Source organism: Mobula birostris, chromosome 11 (assembly GCF_030028105.1).
Source record: "Mobula birostris isolate sMobBir1 chromosome 11, sMobBir1.hap1, whole genome shotgun sequence".
Taxonomy (NCBI): Eukaryota; Metazoa; Chordata; class Chondrichthyes; order Myliobatiformes; family Myliobatidae; genus Mobula; species Mobula birostris.
Window position 1 is genome coordinate 58777277 of NC_092380.1, and position 22090 is coordinate 58799366.

Below are 22090 nucleotides of genomic sequence, written 5' to 3' on the forward strand. Positions count from 1 at the left end.
AGTGAGGTTAAGAATAGGATGATTTGGCAGATGAAAGCATGGCTGAAAAATTGGTGCGGGGTGAGGTTTCAAATTTCTGGATCATTGTGATTTCTTCTGGGGAAGGTATGACCTATACAAAAGGGATGAGTTACATCTGAACATGAGAGGGACCAATATCCTTGTGGGCAGGTTTGCTTGAGGTGTTGGGGAGGGTTTAAACTAATTTGGCAGGACGTACGGGAATTGGTGTGATAGGGCAGAGGATAGGGCTGTTGGTTTATAATCAGAAGCAATGTGTAGTGAGACTGTCAGGAAGGACAGGCCAATGATAGGGCTAAGTTGCAGTCAGTGGGATGAGTTGCAGTGTAAGAGGGGGCAAAATTGAAAAGTGTGTTGGATGCGGGATAGAAGGCATTATATTTGAATGCACATGGTATACGGAATAAAGTAGATGATCTTGCAGCGCAGTTAGAGATTGACAGGTGTTACTTTGTGGGCATCACAGAGTCGTGGCTGAAAGATTACACAAACAAGTTTGTAGTTAGGAACCTTTATATACAAGGATACACATTGTATTGAAAGGGCAGACAGGTAGGCAGCGGGGGTAGTATTAGGGCTCTGTTGGTAAAAAAAAAATGAAATCAAATCCTTAGAAAGAGGTGACACAGGAAATGAAGAGGTAGAATCCTTCTGGATAGAGTTAAGAAACTGCAAGCGTGAAAAGACCCAGATAGGAGTTATGTACAGGCCTCGGAACAGTCACCAGGATGTAGGCTACAAATTACAATGGGAGATAGAAAATGCATGACAAAAGGGCAATGTTGCAATAGTCGTGAGAGATTTAAATACGCTGGTAGATTCGGAAAATCAGTTTGATGCTGGATCCGGAGAGAAATAGAATTTGTTGAATGCCTACAAGATGGCTTTTTAGAGCAGCTTGTGGCTGGGCCTACTATGGGATCAGCTACTCTGGATTGGGAGTTGTGTAATGAACCATGTTTGATTAGGGAGCTTAAGGTAAAGGAAGCCTTAGGAGACAGTTATCATAATGTGATAATATTCACCCTGCAATTTGAGAGGGAGAAGCTAAAGTGAAATGTATCAATATTACAGTGGAGTAAAGGGAATTACAGAGGCATGAGAGAGGAGGTGGCCAAAGTTGATTGAAAGGGGACACCAGAGGATGACAGCAGAGCAGCAACGGCTGGAGTTTCTGGGAGCAATTCTGAAAGGTGCAATATAGATACATCCTAAAGAAGAAAAAAATATTCTAAATTCAGGATTATGCAACTGTGGCTAACAAAGTAAGTCAAAGTCAACATTAAAGTAACAGAGAAGGCACATAATAGAGCAAAAATTAGTGGGAGGTTAGAGGATTGTGAAACTTTTAAAAACCAACAGAAGGGAACTAAAATGCCATAAGAGGGGAAAAGATGAAATATGAAGCTAAGTTAGCCAACAATATTAAAAGGGGTATCAAAAGTTTTTGAGACATGTAAAGAGAAAAAGAGAGGCAAAAGTAGATAATGGACCACTGGAAAATGACCCTGAAGATGTAGTATTGGGGGACAAGGAAATGGCAGATGAACTGAATAAGTATTTTACATCAGTCTTCACTGTGGAAGACACTAGTAGTATGCCAGAAGTTCGAGAGTGTCAAGGTGCAGAAGTGAGTGTAGTTGCTATTACTAGGGAGATGTGCTTGGGAAACAAAAAGATCTGAAGGTAGGTAAGTCACCTGGACGAGATGGACTATGTCCCAGAGGTCTGAAAGAAGTAGCTGAAGAGATTGTGGAGGCATTAGTAAAAATCTTTCAGGAATCACTAGATTCTGGAATGGTTCCAGGGGGACTGGAAAATTGCAAATGTCACTTTACTCTTCAAGAAGGGAGGAAGGCAGAAGAAAGGAAATTATAGGCCATTTAGTCTGACCTCAGTGGTTGGGAAGATGTTGTAGTTAACTGTTAAGGATGAGGCTTCAGGGTACTTGGAGGCACTTGGTAAAATAATTCAATGTCAGCACAATTTCCTTAAGGGAAAGTCTTGCTTGACAAATCTGTTAGAATTTTTTGAGGCAATAACAAACAGGATAGACAAAGGAGAATCTGTGGATGTTGTGTACTTGGAATTTCAGAAGGCCTTTGACAAGCTACCACATATGAGGCTGACAAAACAAGGTAAGTACCCAGGGTATTCCAAGTAAAGATACTTGCATGGATAGAGCATTGGCTGACTGGCAGGAGGCAAAAAGTGGGAATAAAGGGATCCTTTTCAGATTGGCTGCTAGTGACTAGTGGTGTTCCACAGGGTCTGTGTTGGGACCGCTTCTTTTTAAGTTTATGTCAACGATTTGGTTGATGGAATTGATGGCTTTGTGGCCAAGTTTGCAGATGATACAAAGATAGGTGGAGATGCAAGTACTGTTGAGGAAGCAGAGAGGGTACAGAAGGACTTGGACAGTTTAGGAGAATGGGCAAAGAAATGGCAAATTAAAGTGTGTCAGGAAATGCAGTCATCCACTTTGCTACAAGGAATAAAAGCATAGATTATTTTCTAAACAGGGAGAAAATACAAAAATCTGAGGTGCAAAAGTTAATTTGCAGATTGAGTCATCAGTGAGGAAGGCAAATGCAATGTTGGCATTCATTTCTAGAAGACTAGAATATAAAAGCACATTTTCCCACAAAAATTCTTGGTTTTAATGTTAATGTCCTAATACATACTGTAAAAGGCACTAATCCTATTTGTTTGTATCATGTTTTAAGCTGTAATCCGACTTTAAGGAAATAAATTCTGCACATCAACATAAATCTGTTCCTATATTAACAGAATGATTTTATTTAGTGTGGTTTCTCTCTACACTGAACTGTTCTGAGACCTCTCTATATATCTAACAGTTTACCTTGTAGTTTGCCAAGCAACTTAATTTAGAAAATAGCAACATTAAAAAAAATGTAGCCCTATCTCAAATTTATTATCTAAATGGAAGAGTTAGAAACCCAAACAATTGACAATGTAAGAAATATGCATCTGCACTTTGCTTTTTGTCCTTTAAATACTCTATCGTTATCTTCACTTTAGCTTTAATATAAATTATCATAATTTTGTCACCATCATATTTGAACATTGTTTCACCATTTTCCTACAAAATTTTTTAAAGTACAGGCTTTTTGACTTGATACTTAAACTGGCAAATATACTAACTTGTTGACTTAACCAACTTTTTAAGCTTGCGTCACATTTGAATGGCACTTTCTATTACCTTTTTACCACACAGAAAAAAATCCCTGCAACAATCCAGAAAAGAAGATTTTCAGACCAACTATGAAATTTGGGTTAAGCTTGTAAAGAAGTTGCAGCCGTCTCATATTACTAGGCAACATTCCCAACCATTTGCTTGGTCTACTCTCAATATTATCCAGTGTTGCATATATTCCATCTTTTCAGTGTTGATTCCCAGAAATATCCAACAATCTCTGCTGATTCTTAGAAAGTTCTCTATACTGTCAAATCTGAAGTCAGGCAGACTGGAAATGGTTGGGTATTTTGGCTAACAGTCAAGTTTAATGACCACACACAATTTTTGATTTGCTACATTTCACTGGGAGAAATTACCTTACATTTATAGGGAGAAATTGTTGCAGTTTCCCTTCTCCTTTGTTTTTTAATTGCCTCTGCCCCTGAATAAATCGAGAAACTGATGCAGTGTTGTCAAAAATACTGTTAGAAGTATCAGTGCACTGCATTCCTACAATTCACTTTAAAGATTCTAAAGATTCTGTACTCACTTTTTTCTCCATCTCCAGATGGGCGGACCTGTCTGCAAATCTTTCTTGCATCTATCAAAACAGAACAGAAAAGGATGGTTGTTATATTACATTACTGAGGACATGAACAGGGACATTCCTGTTTAAAGTGGGTGCACATGGGCTGATGATGTCAAAAATTTTTCGAAAGGGATATGAGAGGATCATGGGACAGGAGGCCAAGGGAGAAAGAAAGGGGGAGGGGTAAAGCCCAATTCCTCCGTCTCCACCACATCTGCTCTCAGGATGAGGCTTTTCATTCCAGGACGAAGGAGATGTCTTCCTTTTTTAAAGAAAGGGGCTTCCCTTCCTCCACCATCAACTCTGCTCTCAAACACAGCTCTCCCATTTCATGCACATCTGCTCTCACCCCATCCTCTTACCATCCCACTAGGAATAGGGTTCCCCTGGTCCTCACCTACCACCCCACCAGCCTCCGGGTCCAACATATAATTCTCCGTAACTTCCACCACCTCCAACAGGATCCCACCACTAAGCACATCTTTCCCAACGCCTCCCCATCTGCTTTTCGCAGGGATCGCTCCCTACGCCATTCCCTTGTCCATTTGTTCCACCCCCCATCCCTTCCCACCGATCTCCCTCCTGGCACTTATCCTTGTAAGCGGAACAAGTGCTACACATGTCCTTACACTTCCTCCCTCACCACCATTCAGGGACCTAGACAGTCCTTCCAGGTGAGGCAACACTTCACCTGTGACACACATCAAAGTTGCTGGTGAACGCAGCAGGCCAGGCAGCATCTCTAGGAAGAGGTACAGTCAACGTTTCGGGCCGAGACCCTTCGTCAGGACTAACTGAAGGAAGAGCTAGTAAGAGATTTGAAAGTGGGAGGGGGAGGGGGAGATCCAAAATGATAGGAGAAGACAGGAGGGGGAAGGATGGAGCCAAGAGCTGAACAGGTGATTGGCAAAAGGGATATGAGAGGATCATGGGACAGGAGGCCTAGGGAGAAAGAAAAGGGGGAGGGGGGGAACCCAGAGGATGGGCAAGGAGTATAGTCAGAGGGACAGAGGGAGAAAAAGGAGCGAGAAAGAATGTGTGTATATAAATAAATAACAGATGGGGTACGAGGGGAGGTGGGGCATTAGCGGAAGTTAGAGAAGTCAATGTTCATGCCATCAGGTTGGAGGCTACCCAGACAGAATATAAGGTGTTGTTCCTTAAATTTTTTAACTTCACCTGTGAGTCGGCTGGGGTGATATACTGCGTCCCGTGCTCCCAATACGGCCTTCTATATACTGGCAAGTCCCGGCCCAGACTGGGAGATCATTTTGCTGAACACCTCCGCTCTGTCCGCCAGAGAAAGCAGGATCTCCCAGTGGCCACACATTTTAATTCCACATCCCATTCCCATTCTGATATGTCTATCCACGGCCTCCTCTACTGTAAAGATGAAGCCACACTCAGGTTGGAGGAACAACACCTTATATTCCGTCTAGGTAGCCTCCAACCTGATGGCATGAACATTGACTTCTCTAACTTCTGCTAATGCCCCACCTCCCCCTCGTACCCCATCCGTTATTTATATACACACACACATTCTTTTTCTCTCTCTCCTTTTTCTCCCTCTGCCCCTCTCATTATACCCCTTGCCCATCCTCTGGGCTTCCCCCCTCCCCCTTTCTTTCTCCCTAGGCCTCCCGTTCCATGATCCTCTCATATCCCTTTTGCCAATCAACTGTCCAGCTCTTGGCTCTATCCTTCCCCCGACATCTTCTATAATTTTGGATCTCCGCCTCCCCCTCTCACTTTCTAATCTCTTACTAGCTCTTCTTTCAGTTCGTCCTGACGAAGGGTCTCGGCCCGAATCATCAACTGTACCTCTTCCTGGAGATGCTGCCTGGCCTGCTGCGTTCACCAGCAACTTTTATCTGGGCTGATGATGCCTGGTTTACTACCGAATGGGGAGTCCAAGGACAGTATAATTAATTTAATGTGAAGTTTTATTATGAAGGCAGAATGTTGCTGATTTAATAGAGTGCAAGGGGAATACAGGGGGAGGGTGGTGGAAACTCCCAATTTAATACAGGGTCTGGGGTGTGAGAGGCAAAAATACCATCAGTTTAAAGCTGGGAAAAGCGAAAACCAAGCCAATGTAATATTTGCCCAGGTGTATTTGAAGACGAAGCACTGTTGTCTTACTACAACTTGTGACAGAAGAATGTGCTTAAGGCAGAGATTGCTTTATTGCAAGGTATGAGTGTACAAAGGCAGGACTGCTGTTAACATGTTACAATAACTGAGAGCAGAGAGTGTTATCAGTGTATAACAGGGTGAAGGTTAAAAGTGCCATTGAATTATTAAAGGGTATGAATGCAGAGAGTGATACCAGTTTATTACTTGGTAAAAATATACAGAGTGCTCTTGACTTATTAACTGGTAAATTGGTTTATTATTGTAACACAGGCTAGAAGGGCAGAATGTGAGGATAAGGATTCCTCTGTAGCAGGATTTCAGGGCAGGCAGTGCAGATGATTTATAACAGGACAGGAGAGCAAAGACTACAGCTAAACCACAGGGCTGATGTGAAAAGTGTTCATTTATTATGGGGTGAGGAAGTCTGAGAACAGAGTCCTGTCAACTTATGACTGAGTTGAAGTGCAGGAAGTGCAGGTGATTCATTACAAGACAAGGGATTGATGGCAGAGTTCTGGTGATATATTACAGGGGGTGTCATTGTTTTATTACAGTGCCAGAGAATGCAAGTGCCGAGACTGCAATGGATTTCTTACAGGCCAAGTGAGCAGAGATCACAGATCATTCCTTGCAGTGTGAGGGCCAAGTGGAGTCAGTCAGAGTATTGATCTACTACAGCAGTAGGAGGTCAGAGAGGCTGACAATTTAGTACAGAATGCAAAACAAGAGATTTTATTTATTTGAGGTATCACTGGCAACTGCCCATCTCTAGTTGCTCCAAGCCGAGAGTGTGGTTAAAAGAAAACACCATTGGGGCTGTAGTCTGAGCTGACACAAAGCCAGACCCAGGTAACGATGGCACACTTCCTTCCATGATACCTGGAGGCATATGACAAGATAGGCAGAACTCAGCATGGTTTCCTTAAAGGAAAATCCTGCCTGACAAACCTATTGCAATTTTGAGGAAATTACAAGTAGGCTAGACAAAGGAGATGCAGTGGATGTTGCATATTTGGATTTTCAGAAGGCCTTTGACAAGGTGCCACACATGAGGCTGCGTAATAAGATAAGAGCCCATGGAATTACAGGACAGTTACATACGTGGATAGAGCATTGGCTGTTTGGCAGGAAACAGAGAGTGGGAATAAAGAGATCCTATTCTGGTTGGCTGCCAGTTACCAGTGGTGTTCCACAGGGGTCCATGTTGGGGCTGCTTCTTTTTACATTGTACATCAATGATTTGGATTATGGAATAGATGGCTTTGTGGGCTAAGTTTGCTGATGATACAAAGATAGGTGGAGGGGCAGGTAGTGCTGAGGAAACAGAGAGTCTGCAGAGAGACTTGGATAGATTGGGAGAATGGGCAAAGAAGTGGCAAATGAAATACAATGTTGGAAAGTGTATGGTTATGCACTTTGGCAGAAGAAATAAACGGGCAGACTATTATTTAAATGGGGAGAGAATTCAAAGTTCTGAGATGCAACGGGACTTGGGAGTCCTCGTACAGGATTCCCTTAAGGTTAACCTCCAGGTTGAGTCAGTGGTGAAGAAGGCCAATGCAATGGTGGCATTCATTTCTAGAGGAATAGAGTATAGGAGCAGGGATGTGATGTTGAGGCTCTATAAGGTGCTGGTGAGACCTCACTTGGAGTACTGTGGGCAGTTTTGGTCTCCTTATTTAAGAAAGGATGTGCTGACGTTGGAGAGGGTACAGAGAAGGCTCACTAGAATATTCCGGAATGAGAGGGTTAACATATGAGGAACGTTTGCCCGCTCTTGGACTGTATTCCTTGGAGTTTAGAAGAATGAGGGGAGACCTCATAGAAACATTTAGAATGTTGAAAGGCATGGACAGAGTGCATGTGGCAAAATTGTTTCCCATAGTGGAGTCGTCTAGTACGACAGGGCATGACTTAAGGATTGAAGGGTGCCCATTCAGAGCAGAGACGTGAAGAAATTTTTTTAGCCAGAGGGTGGAGAATCTATGGAATTTGTTGCTACGGGTGTCAATGGAGGCCAAGTCACTGGGTGTATTTAAGGCAGAGAATAATAGGTACCTGAGTAGCCAGGGCATCAAAGCTTATGGTGAGAAGGCGGGGGAGTGGGACTAAATGGGAGAATGGTTCAGCTCATGATAAAATGGCGGAGCAGACTCGATGGGCCGAATGGCCAACTTCTGCTCCTTTGTCTTATGGTCTTATGATGGGATTTATTTCAATTAATCACAGAGCAAAGGAGTATGAATGCCCTACTGTTGATTTAGTATAGAGCACGAGGGCAAATGGTGCTGTCAGTCTATTAGAGTGGGCGGAGAGAATGCAGGTAAGTTATAACAGGGTTGGAAGATGGAAAACACTGCTTTGATAGAGCATACAATGATAAAGATTGATCTTGGTTATTATAGAACGGGGGCTATTGTTTATCTACACTGGGTATGAGGGCAAAATGTACCATTTTTAACAAGGCCTGAGGACAGAAATTCTTGTTGATTTTATACAAACTGAGGGTAAGGATTGCCCTTACTTCATTACAAAATAAGAGGTCAACAATTGCTCTCCACTTGTCACTGAGCAGGAGGGCAGGAAGCGTTGTTGATTTGTTACAGAGCAAATTGCAAAGGTTCCAGTTGATTTATCACAGGGTGCGGGAACAGAAAAAATTGACTTACTGTGGGGTGAGGAAGACCAAGGGTGGAGTCCTGACAGTTTAGCAGAGGCAGAGAGTAGGAAGTGCCACTAATTTCATACCATGCAAACAGTGTGATGGCAGAGATTTCTATTGATATACTATGGGGTGTGAGGGCAGAAAACACCATTTCTTTATAAATGCATGCAGGATGCAAACGCAGAGATCTGCAAAGGAATTACTGCAAGACAGGACCATGGAGTGCTGTTGATTTAGGGATCATAGTTGAATCATTGCATGGTGTAAGAGGGCTGTGGATCTATTTAAGGGGAGGAGGGGCAGTGGGTGCTGTGAATCTACTACTAAATGCAAGAGTGGTTGGACAGAGTGTACTGATGATTTATTACACAGTGTGGGCAAAGAGATTGTATTATTTATATGCATGATGTGGTATAATTGCCAAATGTCCATTTCTGAATGCCCTTGAACTGAGGAGGCAATTCAGAATAACCCATTCAGAATTTGCCTTCATTATCTGCTATGGCCAATGTGTGGGGCTGTAGGCTGCCCCAAATTTCCTCCATGATGGGCTTGTATATACTTATTACAGGACAAGGGGGAGCACGCCCAGAGTATTGTCGATTTATTAAAAGCATGACACAGACAGCACCATCAGCTCATTGCAAAGTGAGCAGGCAGAGCACTGATTTATAACAGAATGTGAGGGAACAGAGTGCTGTCAATTTATGACATTTTACACTGAACACACTTGGAATATTCTGTTCTGGTCACCTCATTATAGGAAGGATATGGATGCTTTAGTGAGAGTGCAGAGGAGATTTACCAGGATAAATGTACAAAATGAGCTGGAGGAACTGAGGACTGAGCTATTCTTGATGAAGTGTCTCAATCCGAAACGTCGACTGTTTATTCCCATCTTTTGATGCTGCCTGACCTACTAAGCTCCTCCAGCACATTGTACGTATTGCTCTAGACTTCCAGTATTTACAGTCCCTCATGTCTAAGATTTACCAGGATGCTGCCTGAATTGGAGAACATGTCTTATAAGGAAAGGTTAAACGAGCTATGGCTCTTTTCTTTGAAGTGAAGGCGAATGAGAGGCGACTTGATAGCACTGCATAAGATTATAGTGATTTCTTCGGCAGTTGAACGGGGCACGACTGAGCAAGTGCGTGTAAGTCAGACCGTGAGGCAGCCGGAGGGTTTAAAGGTGAGCAGATTAACGGACTGGGCGACATTGTAGCGGGTGACGAAGTAGTGGGAGACAGAGTAGGAAGGCTTTGGCGAGCAGAGGCTGAGGGCCAGCTTCACTCCAAGTGAGGTAAGGCCAGGTATGTTCCTTAAATTAATTTAATTACCTTAAGAGTAGGTAACAGAGGCATCAGTTAGGGCAGTTGAGTGCTCCATTTGCAGTATGTGGGAAGTCAGGGCAAGCACAATTGTCCCTGATGACTACACCTGCGAAAGGTGCATCCAGCTGCAGCTCCTGACAAACCAAGTTAGGGAACTGGAACTGGAGCTGGATGAACTTCGGATCACTGGGGAGGCAGAGGCAGAAATAAACAGGAGTTACAGGGAGACAGTCACCCCTAAGAGTCAGGGGACAGGTAGCTGGGTGACTGTCAGGAGAGGGAAGGGGAATAGACAGAATGAGCAGAGCACCCCCGTGGCCGTTCCCACTAATAATAAGTACATCGTTTTGGATACTGTTGATGGGGACAACCTACCAGGGACAAGTTGCAGTGGTTGCGCCTCTGGCACCGAGATGGGACCCTCAGCTCAGAAGGGAAGGAGGGAAAAGAGGAGAGCAGTAGTGATTGGGGATTCGATAGTTAGGGGGACAGATAAGAGGTTCTGTTGGAAGAGATCGAGAATCCTGGATGGTCTGTTGCCTCCCTGGTGCCAGGGTCCGCAATATCTCGGATCGAGTTCTCAGTATCCTTAAGAGGGAGAGTGAGCAGCCGGATGTCATGGTCCATGTAGGGACCAATGACATGGGTAGGAAGAGTGAGGAGGTCCTGAAAGGCGAGTTTAGAGAGCTAGGCGCCAAGTTAAAGGACAGGACCTCCAGGATAGCAATCTCAGGATTGCTACCTGCCACGTGCAGGGGGGTTTAGAAATAGTAAGATAACGCAGATCAACACATGGCTGAAGACATGGAGGAGGAGGGAGGGCTTTAGATTTATAGATAATTGGGCAGATTTCCAGGGAAGGTGGGACCTGTTCTGGCGGGATGGTTTACATCTGAACTGGAGGGGGACAAATATTCTTGCAGGCAAGTTTGCTAAAGAGGCTCCAGTGGATTTAAACTAGATACATGGGGGGAGGGGAACCAGAGTGCAGGAACAGATGTAGGGGAAAAGGAAGAAAACGGAGAAAGTAAAGTTGTTTGCAGAATTAGTAATAAACAGAGAGAAAGAAGTGGAAAATTTCTTAAATGCATTTATTTTAATGCTAGGAGCATTGTAAGAAAGGTGGATGAGCTTAGAGCATGCATTGATACCTGGAAGTATGATGTTGTCGCTATTAGTGAAACATGGTTGCAGGAGGGGTGTGATTGGTAACTAAATATTCCTGGATTTCATTGCTTCAGGTGTGATAGAATCAGATGGACAAGAGGGGGAGGTGTTGTATTGCTTGTCAGAGAAAATACTACAGCGGTGCTCTGGCGGAATAGATTAGAGGGCTCGTGGCGAGGCTATTTGGGTGGAATTGAGGAATCAGAAAGGTGTAGTAACACTTATAGGGGTGTATTATAGACCACCAAATGGGGAATGAGAATTGGAGGAGCAAATTTGTAAGGAGATAGCAGATATTTGTAGTAAGCACAAAGTTGTGATTGTGGGAGATATTAATTTTCCACACATAGACTGGGAAGCCCATACTGTAAAAGGGATGGATGGTTTGGAGTTTGTAAAATGTGCGCAGGATAGATTTTTGCAGCAATACCTAGAAGTACCAACTAGAGAAGGGGCAGTGTTGGATCTCCTGTTAGGGAATGAGATAGGTTAGGTGATGGAAGTATGTGTCGGGAAGCACTTCGGGTCCAGTGATCACAATGCCATTAGTTTCAATATAATTATGGAGAAAGATAGGTCTGGACCCAGGGTTAAGATTTTTGATTGGAGGAAGGCCAACTTTGAGGAGATGCGAAAGGATTTAGAAGGAATGGATTGGTACAATTTGTTTTATGGGAAGGATATAATAGAGAAATTGAGGTCATTTAAAGGTGAAATTTTGAGGGTACAGAATCTTTATGTTCCTGTTAGGTTGAAAGGAAAGGTTAAAAGTTTGAGAGAGCCATGGCTTTAAAGGGATATTGGAAACTTGGTTCAGAAAAAGAGAATATCTACAATAAATATAGGCAGCATGGAGTAAATGAGGTGCTCAAGGAATATAAAGAATGTAAAAAGAATCTTAAGAAAGAAATTAGAAAAGCTAAAAGAAGATACGAGGTTGCTTTGGCAAGTAAGGTGAAAATAAATCCAAAGGGTTTCTACAGTTATATTAATAGCAAAAGGATAGTGAGGGATAAAATTAGTCCCTTAGAGAACCAGAGTGAACAGCTATGTGTGGAACCAAAAGAGATGGGGGAGATTCTGAATAATTTCTTTTCTTCGGTGTTCACTAAAGAGAAGGATATTGAATTGTGCAGGGTAAGGGAAACAGGTGGGGAAGTTATAGAAACTATGATGATTAAAGAAGAGGGAGTACTGGCGCTTTTAAGGAATATAAAAGTGGATAAGTCTCCGGGTCCTGACAGGATGTTCCCTAGGACCTTGGGGGAAGTTAGTGTAGAAATAGCAGGGGCTCTGAAAGAAATATTTCAAATGTCATTAGAAACGGGGATGGTGCCGGAGGATTGGCGTATTGCTCATGTTGTTCCATTGTTTAAAAAGGGTTCTAAGAGTAAACCTAGCAATTATCGGCCTGTGAGTTTGACATCAGTGGTGGGTAAATTGATGGAAAGTATTCTTAGAGATGGTTTATATAATTATCTGGATAGACAGGGTCTGATTAGGAACGGTCAACATGGATTTGTGTGTGGAAAGTCATGTTTGACAAATCTTAGGGAATTTTTTGAAGAGGTTACTAGGAAAGTTGACCAGGGTAAAGCGGTGGATGTTGTCTATATGGACATCAGTAAGGCCTTTGACAAGGTTCCACACGGAAGGTTAGTTAGGAAGGTTCAATTGTTCGGTATTAATATTGAAGTAGTAAAATGGATTCAGCAGTGGCTGGATGGGAGACGCCAGAGAGTAGTGGTGGATAACTCTTTGTCAGATTGGAGGCCAGTGACTAGTGATGTGCCTCAGGGATCTGTACTGGGTCCAATCTTGTTTGTCATATACATTAATGATCTGGATGATAAGGTGGTAAATTGGATTAGTAAGTATGCAGGTGATACTAAGATAGGTGGAGTTGTGGATAATGAAGCAGTTTTTCAAAGCTTGCAGAGAGATTTCGGCCAGTTAGAAGAGTGGACTGAAAGATGGCAGATGGAGTTTAATGCTGATAAATGTGAGGTGCTACATTTTGGTAGGACTAATCAAAATAGGACATACATGGTAAATGCTAGGGCATTGAAGAATACAGTAGAACAGAGGGATCTAGGAATAATGGTGCAAGTTCCCTGAAGGTGGAATCTCATGTGGATAGGGTGGTGAAGAAAGCTTTTGGTATGCTGGCCTTTATAAATCAGAGCATTGAGTATAGGGGTTGGGATGTAATGTTAAAATTGTACAAGGCATTGGTAAGGCTAAATTTGGAGTATTGTGTACAGTTCTGGTCACCGAATTATAGGAAAGATGTCAACAAAATAGAGTACAGAGAAGATTTACTAGAATGTTACCTGGGTTTCAGCACCTGAGTTACAGAGAAAGGTTGAACAAGTTAGGTCTTTATTCTTTGGAGCATAGAAGGCTGAGAGTGGACTTGATAGAGGCATTTAAAATTATGAGGGGGATAGATAGAGTTGACGTGGATAGGCTTTTTCCATTGAGAGTAAGGTAGATTCAAACAGGGGGATATGAGTTGAGAGTTAGGGGGCAAAAGTTTAGGGGTAACATGAGGGGAAACTTCTTTACTTAGAGAGTGGTAGCTGTGTGGAACGAGCTTCAAGTAGAAGTGGTTGAGGCAGGTTTGATATTGCCACTTAAAGAAAAATTGGATAGGTATATGGACAGGAAAGGAATGGAGGGTTGTGGGCTGAGTGCAGGTCGGTGGGACTAGGTGAGAGTAAGCTTTCGGCACGGACTAGAAGGGATGAGATGTTTCTGTGCTGTAATTGTTATGTGGTTATGTTATGAAGGCATAGAGAGAGTAGACAGCCAGCTCCTAGAGGACATCCATTTAAGGCGAGCGGATGAAAGTTTAAGGGTAGATATCAGAGTTAGTTAGTTTTTTTTTTTTTTTTTTACACAGAGAGTGGTGGTTCCTAGAATGCACTGCCAGGGTGGTGGTAGTGGCTGATACAGTAGGGACATTTAAAAGATTCTTAGATAAATGAAATGGAGGGATGGGCTAGATTGATTGTGGACCAGGTTCAGGTTCAGCTAGGTCAGTATAACATCATGTGCTGAGGGCTCACACTGTGCTGTACTGTTCTATGACCGTTTTTGTTTACAAGGGGCGGGAGTGCTATTGATTTATTACAAAATTCAAGGTCAAAGATTGCACTCAATGTATTACAAGAAGATAGAGGCTATTGATTAGGATAGGGTACAAGGGCACAGAATGTCTGCAGGTTTCATTGTTAGTAAACAGGAGATATTCCTGTTGATTTAAAATAAGATGACTGCAACAACTGCATCGGATTCGCTACAGAATGTGACAGCACCAATTGTTCTCAGTATGTTATCGATCACAGGGACATGCAATACTGTTGATTTTTCTCCAAAGTGTGGGAGCAGACTCTGTTGATTTTTTTTTAATGATCCAAGGAAGTCTGAGTAGAGAATCTCGTCAATTTACTATAGGTAGAAAGCTGAAAATACTGTTGATTTATCGTAAGCAAGGCAGTGTAGTAATAAGAGCTCTGGTGGTATTTTACAGGGTGCATGGGCCAAAAATGCAGCAGATTCATTTCAGGGTGTGCCATTGCTTTACAACAACGAGTAAGGAGCATGAGGGCACAGACACGTGTTGATTACTGGGCAAGAGTGCGGGGTGTACTGTTGTTTTATTGCACGTTTGTGAGCGGTGATCAAGTTCATTCATTGCAAGATATCAGAGTGCAAGGGCAAAGATTGTAGGGGAGGATGTTGGAGAGGGCTGTTGACTGGGATGTGAAGGCAGCAGAGATTTTGTTCGTCTGTTATCACTGGCAAATGTCCATCTCCAAGGTCCTGAACTGAGGAGGCAATTCAGAATTGACCATTACAGCATGTAGTCATGAACTGGCCAGACCAGGTAATGATGACAGCTTTTCTTCTCTGGATTCTGTAACCATTCATTACAGGGCCAAGAGTGCCACTGATTTAATACAGTGTGTGAGGTCAAAGAACGCGGATTATTTCTTCTCACATTCTGGAATAAATTATGCTGTAAGTTTACTACAGAGCAAAGGATAGAAAGCACTATTAATCTATGACAGGGTGACAGTGTCAGGGCAGAGAGTACTGCCTATCTATAGGGAAGAATTGGTCTTGATTTATTACAGGCGGTGTGAGTTGATACTACAGTTGTGAGGACAGAGCATGCAACTGATTTATTACTGTGTGTGGGTGATAACTACCGATGTCGTCACCCAGTGAGAACTCACAGTTTATTTCAGATCGTGAGGACAGAGAATGCTCTTGATATAGTTTAAGAACTTGTGGTGTAATAATCATTGACTACTGGACAATTGTACATTTTGACTGGGCGTGCTCTGTCAGAACAGGAGGTCCATTGTGTGATATCAGTCTTACTGATTCATTAAAAATGCAGAAGGAAGTCATTTAATCAATTATGTTTAAATCAGACTACAAATTGCTATTCAAATGGCATTTCAAACACTAAGCTTGGTGACTGTTGGATGAAGATTAGGTAGGTTACAAAAACATCACTGAAACAGCTTTATGATTAAGTTGAAAGAATCAACATGGGGCAATTCATGATGTGAACTAAATTAACGGCAAAAATAGAAATGAATGAAACGTGAAGTAAGCAAGATTAATAATTCGTTAGCACTAGACACTATTTTAGGACAGGTGGGCAACAGGAAAAAAAAATTGCCCATCTCTCCCAAAAATAAAGAGTGAAACAAAGCCAGTAGAGAGAATCTCTTAGCTCAGAATGTCAAGTAACACAGTCAATTTGACTGGTATTAAGAAACAGTAAGGAGGTGAAAATCTAGTGCCTACAGTAGTTCCTTCATGATAAAAATAACGTATGGCATGATATAAATCAGGGAGTGCATTGGTAATAAGGGTGTCGCAATAAACGAGGGCGATATTAATCTACGTATAGTCTGATAAAATCAAATTAGTAATTGTAGTGTCAAAGGATGCACTGACACTCAGAGAACAGTGATCATTATATGATAGAATTTTATACAAACATTTAAGATGACTTCAAATTATAATCCTGGATTCAATTGAACAAACTAAGAGAATAAGGAAGGTCTTAAGTATGAATTGACCTTAATAAGAGCGGGAAACTTCATTCATAGAAATTTATTTATTGAGGTACAGCATGGAATAGCCCATTCCGTCCTTCCAGCTGTGCCACCCAGCAACCTCTGATTTAATCTGAGCCTAATTGCAGAACAATTTTCAATAACCAATTAACCTACCAACTGCTGGGGGAAACTGGAACACCCAGAAGAAACCCATGTGATCACAGGGAGAACATAGAAACTCCTTACAAACGGTGGTGGGAATTAACCCCAGTTGCCTGGACTGTAAAGCGTTGTGCTAACCAATATGCCACCATGCTGCCCTAATGATAGCAAACATGAACTTGCTAACACTGGAAGAACTGACGTAGTTTACAAATACATGTATTCCTCTTTAGGGAGTGAAACACGACCGGGAAGTAGAATGAGAGTTATTTAGTGAGAAACATAAAAACAGGCATTAAATTCTTCTGTAGATATACAAAACAGGAAAAAAATATATTGGGGTATTAAGCATTTTAAGTTGATCGGAACCTTGAGACTTTTTTTTTTTTACCGTGCCCATGGTTTGCTCTTTATCAAATTATGGTATTGCTTTGCACTGCTGTAACTATATGTTATAATTATGTGGTCTTGTCAGTGTTAGTCTTTGGTTTGTCCTTTTTTTTGTGATATCACTCTGGAGGAACATTGTATCATTTCTTAATGACAATAAACAAGGACTGAGTGTCCTCATAATCTAATCTAACCTAATTTTATGTTTGTCTTCCTGGAGGAAAACACAGCCACCAAGCTCTAGAGTGAACGTAAAGCTCAAAAAATTATGAGTTAAAAAAATGTAGAAATTTTAGGACTGAAAGCCAATAAATATATGAAACCTGATGACCTATAACCCAAAATTTTTAAATTATTGCTATGGAAATAATGAATGCACTAGATATGAACAGTAAATGTCATCGTCCAAAATTCTATAGATCCTAGAACAGTTCATAAGGATTGGAAAGTAGCTAAGGTGCCCTTTCCGCTGGTTAAGGGAAAAAGCAATAAAATGGAGGACAACAGACCTGCTGGCCTAACATCAGCAACAAGGGAAATATTGGAGCCTGTGAGTCACCAGGTAGTAATAAGGCACTTGGAAAATAGGTTGGGCGCAGTGTATATGGATTAGTGAAAGAGAAATCATTTTTGAGTTTGTAGCTAGGACAATAGTTGAAGTAAACTGGTAATTGTGGTATATTTAAACTTTGGTAAGTCCTTTAAATAGGTGCCATATAAAAGGTTATTAAACATGGGATAGACGGTGATAAGTATTTGGCATGGATCTGAAGAAGAACAGACAGTAGGAATAAATAGGTCACTTTTGGAGACTGTGACAAGTACTGAGATCCGAGTATCTGTTCACAATCTGTATCAGTGATTTCTATATAACAATCAAATATTTATATCCATTGTTGTTGGTGATATAAAGCTTAGTGACAGTATGGGTTGTCAGGAGAATCGGAAAATAACTATGTGAATGAGCAGACGTGGCAGACAGAATGTCAAATGGAAAAACACAAGGCCACCCACTTTGTAGAAAAATAGAACAATGGAATGTTTTCTTTAAATAATAGGAGATGGAAAGGTGTTAGTGTGCAGAGGGATGTGGGTATTCTGACACATGAATAACTGAAATTTAATGTATAGGTTCATCAGGAAGGGAAGCAGTATCTTGGTGTTTATTTTTTAAGAAGAGGATCTGACTATCAGTGAGGGCATCTTACTGCAATTCTATTGAGTTCTATGTAACACTGCCCCCAGAAGATCATGTATAGGTCTGGTGCAAAAAGCAAACAAAAAGTATTCAGGATTCAAGATTCTTTAATGTCATTTCCAGTACACAAGTGTAAAGGAGAATGAAATAATTGTTACTCCGGCTCCAATGTAGCACAAGCAAAACACAATAAGATAAGTAACATAATAAAAACAATAAATATAAATACATAACAGCTTATGTACTTAGATTGAATGTATGTTCCTTTCAGTGGATGGTTAGGTGACAGCATGTACGCAAAGCCACGAAGAACACATTGGCGTTAGCTCCCAAGATTCACAAAAATATCATCCCATTACATTTTATTCGGTCTGTTGTAGTCAATGGTGCATACTGGCAGAACAGACGTCAAATTCAAAGAGTAGCAACCCTGAAATTTCGATTAACAATCCGTTGCTGAAAGATCAGATCACAAGATAACAACTACGGAAGTTAAATTTGGTTATATTCTAGAATTTAAGAAAAGTAATTTGCAGTGATGCATACAAAACTACTCAAACATTCTAAAAACATTTCAATTCACCGAGGCTTTTCAGAAATGGAAGCCTACTGACCTTACCTGATTTTGAAGATCCACAGTAATGTGGTTGACTTTTAGCTGCCCTCAGGAATGCCCTAGTAAGTCAACTGTATTAAACTCACATATTAACAAAAAATATTTTTTTTAAGAAAACACTCCACATCAACCTTGGCACTGAAATTCACAGACTGGTCAAGCAACAGCCTCATATACTTGTGTTCACAGAATCCTATCATATACGTGTATTCATGGAATCCTATCTTAAAGGCATACTTCCAGCTTCTCCATCACAATCTCTGGATACATCCTAACCTATCGGTACAACAAACTTGAGGTGGGGGTTGAGTGATATTCAGAGAGAAGGGAGTTCCCTTGCAAATCCTCAACATTGACATCAGACCCCAGGCTGTCTCATGGCATCAAGTCAAACAGGGACAAGGAAATCTGATTATAAACACATTGCTCCTCCACGTTGTACAACATTTCAGAAAATCTGTTGTAGATAGCAAGGGAACAGAATGTACTCCAAGGAACTTCAGTTTCTATCACCAAGGGTGGCTTGGCAGAAACATCACTAATCAAACTGGCCAAGTTCTAAAGGACAAAGGTTCCGGACAGAGTCTGCAGCAGGTAATGAATAAGCCAACACAAGGGATAATTTTGTTTGCCCTTGTTATTGTCAGTTTATCTGTTGTAGATGCACAGGTAGAATCTGGTCCTGTGACAGCACTGGCAGGAGTTACCAGTACATAGTCCCTGTGAAGAACAAATCCCACCTTCATGTTTGATGCTCTCTATTGCTTTGTGTGGAACAACAATTATGCTAAATTGGATAGATTCAGAGCTATTCTGGCAACTGAAAACTGGGGATCCAGTAGTGGCTGTGGACTATCAGCATTAACTGCACGCCCTGGCATATTCTTCATTGATCCATAGCTACTATGCCAGGAAATCAACCTTGGTCCGCTGAATACAGAAGGAGAAATGCCAGACATACACTCAGTGGCCATCTTATTATGTACCTTCTGTGCCTAAGGGGACCACTCAATGAGTGTTCATGGTCTTCAGTTGCTGTAGCTCATCCAACTCAAGGTTCTAGGTGCTGTGCATTCAAAGGTGGTTTTCTGCACACCACTGTGTAACATGTGTTTGTTTAAATTACTGTTGCCTTCCAGTCAGCCTGAACCAGTCTGGTCATTCTCCCCTGACCTCTCTCATTAACAAGGAGCTTTTGTCCACAGAACTGCTGCTCACTGGATGTTTTTCATTTCATTCTTTTGCACCATTCTATGTAAACTCTAGAGACTGCTACGTGTGAAAATCCCAGGTGATCAGCAGTTTCTGAGATACACAAACCACCCCATCTGGCACCAACAATCATCTATGGTGAAAGTCACTCAGATCACATTTCTTCCCCACTTCTAATGTTTGGTCTGAACAACAACTGAACCTCTTGACCGCATCTGCATGCTTTTAGGCATTGAGTGGTTGCATTGATTGGGTGATTAGATATTTGCATTAATAAGCAGGTTTTCTGAATAAAGTGGCCACTGAGTGTACGTATGTACCTTGAGGAAAAAAAAATTATTACTAACCTGAGAAAAAAGTGACACAGGATGATATAGATATGCGAAACACCATGTAATTGTCAAAGCTAAGCAATTCCACAATCAATAAATCAGATTAAAACCATGCAGACCTATCTCTGAGTTGTGAATAGTGGTAGACAACTGAGTTGATAAGCTGCAGGGCAGGGGGAACAAATATCTTCAACAATGGAGGGGCCCAATGTAAGAGCTAAAGCAAAGACTGAAGCTTTTGGGTTCACCCTGAAATAGTGAATGAATGATTCACATCTACTTGTCAGATCCTCAGCATTACAGAAGGCAGTTTTCAGTCAAACCAATTCATTCTACGTATTAGTAGGCAGCCATCGACCCCTGGGGATCATGGGTTTGCACCTCTGGTGGACTGTGTCCTCTCCAGGGAGCAAGACTGGGCGGGAAGATTTGAAGAGCCGGCTGTTGCCCATGCAGTGGGTCCCCCTCTCCACGTCACTGATGTAGTCCAAGGGAAGGGCAAGCGCCAATACAGCTTGGCACCAATGTTGTTGCAGAGGTTGCCAGAATGAAGTTGTAAACGACATCAAACTGCCTCAGGGACCCTGGCTCCGGATTTCTTCCTTGGGGTTTACTCCCGAAGCCTTTCCCATGTGTGGGTATGGTCGCAAGGTAATGGAGTTTTAAAAATCAGTTTTCCTTCTCCTAGGTGGGCTACCGTCCAAGGCTGATGAGCCCCACCTGCCCAAATGAGCTTATGAGATGGCTGACAGCACTGGAAACAGCGGAGGTTACAGCACCAAACATCCCGGTTGTATTACCAAAGACCAGCACTTTAGAACAAGTCATGGACTCACCACGCTGTTTAGTGACTCTACTAGCAAATAACTGAAAGTGTAAAATATTGTCCACAGGTGCTCTGCTTGCAAAATGCTGTAAACATCTAATCTGGCTAAGTAGCATCATATAATAAGCCTTCCCTTAATCAATGTGATGGTAAGGTCCTCCATAGTACTCTCAATTGGTGCTTATCAACTGCAACTAGGTCCCCTCACTTAACATTAATATCCAATGGATACAGAAAACGGAACTCTTCAACGTCACCATCCTGTGGGTTAACATTAACTAGAAACTTAACTGAACTAGCCACGTACAGGACAAGATCAGGCTGAGCATCTAGCAGTGAGTAACTGACCTCCTGACACGAAAGCTTTTCCATCAGCTGCAAGGCTCTTAACTAGCATCGTGATGGAATTCTCTACATTTGGCTTTCAGTGCAATTACAACAATGCACAAGGTGTTCAACATTACTCAGAGTACGGCAGCTCACGTAATTGATACGTCATCTATCTCCCTAATAATGAATAACAACAAAACTTATATTGCTCCAGTGGATGTCTTTTTGTCTGACCTTAGGAAACCATTTGAGCCACTCGGAGAGCTGGAAGAATGGCTAACATGCATCACTTTTGCTGCCAGATACCCAAGACAGCACTCAAAGGTGGTACAAGACTACAAAAGGTACTGAGTCAAAATATTGTCCAGTCTACTCCCAAGTATGGAAGTGACATAAGAAATCACCCAGAGTATTGATCACCTGTAAAAGCATTAGCTAAATCACTCCCAATGGCACTTTTATAAATTGCACTTAAATACCATTTGCTCCTAGACTTGTATGCACTTAAGAGTAAACTGCAATTCTGAACATCAGGAAAAACTATGCAGATGCAAATAAGGAACTCCTTCACAGCAGCTGTTAAGATTTTTCCAGAGTTCTTTTCAGACTTGAAAATACCTCAGCAAACTGATGGTGTTTAAAAACAACTAGATTGGTTGTGGATGACACTGTCGCTGCAACACAGCATCGGAGGACTTTGAAGCCAGCCTACCAAACCATTTTCTAATCCAGGTGATTCTTGCTCCATCTCTGCTATCTTCCTGGGATGTGGCTGGTGGTGGGTGGAGTGAGTAATACAGTGAACGGAGAGTGGATTGATCATTTGTCT

The 22090-nt window shown here is 41.9% G+C and overlaps 1 protein-coding gene across 6 annotated transcripts in view; it reads right to left on the bottom strand.

Moving 5' to 3' along the window:
• The window catches only part of LOC140205102 (protein phosphatase 1 regulatory subunit 12A-like), a 197905-nt gene that overhangs the window by 7242 nt on the left and 168573 nt on the right, over window positions 1-22090 (bottom strand). For all 6 annotated transcript variants that reach the window (XM_072272287.1, XM_072272285.1, XM_072272284.1 and 3 more), the window contains one exon: window positions 3771-3821. In XM_072272287.1, the coding sequence (XP_072128388.1) occupies window positions 3771-3821 (51 nt within the window). The remainder of the gene's footprint in view (window positions 1-3770; window positions 3822-22090) is intronic.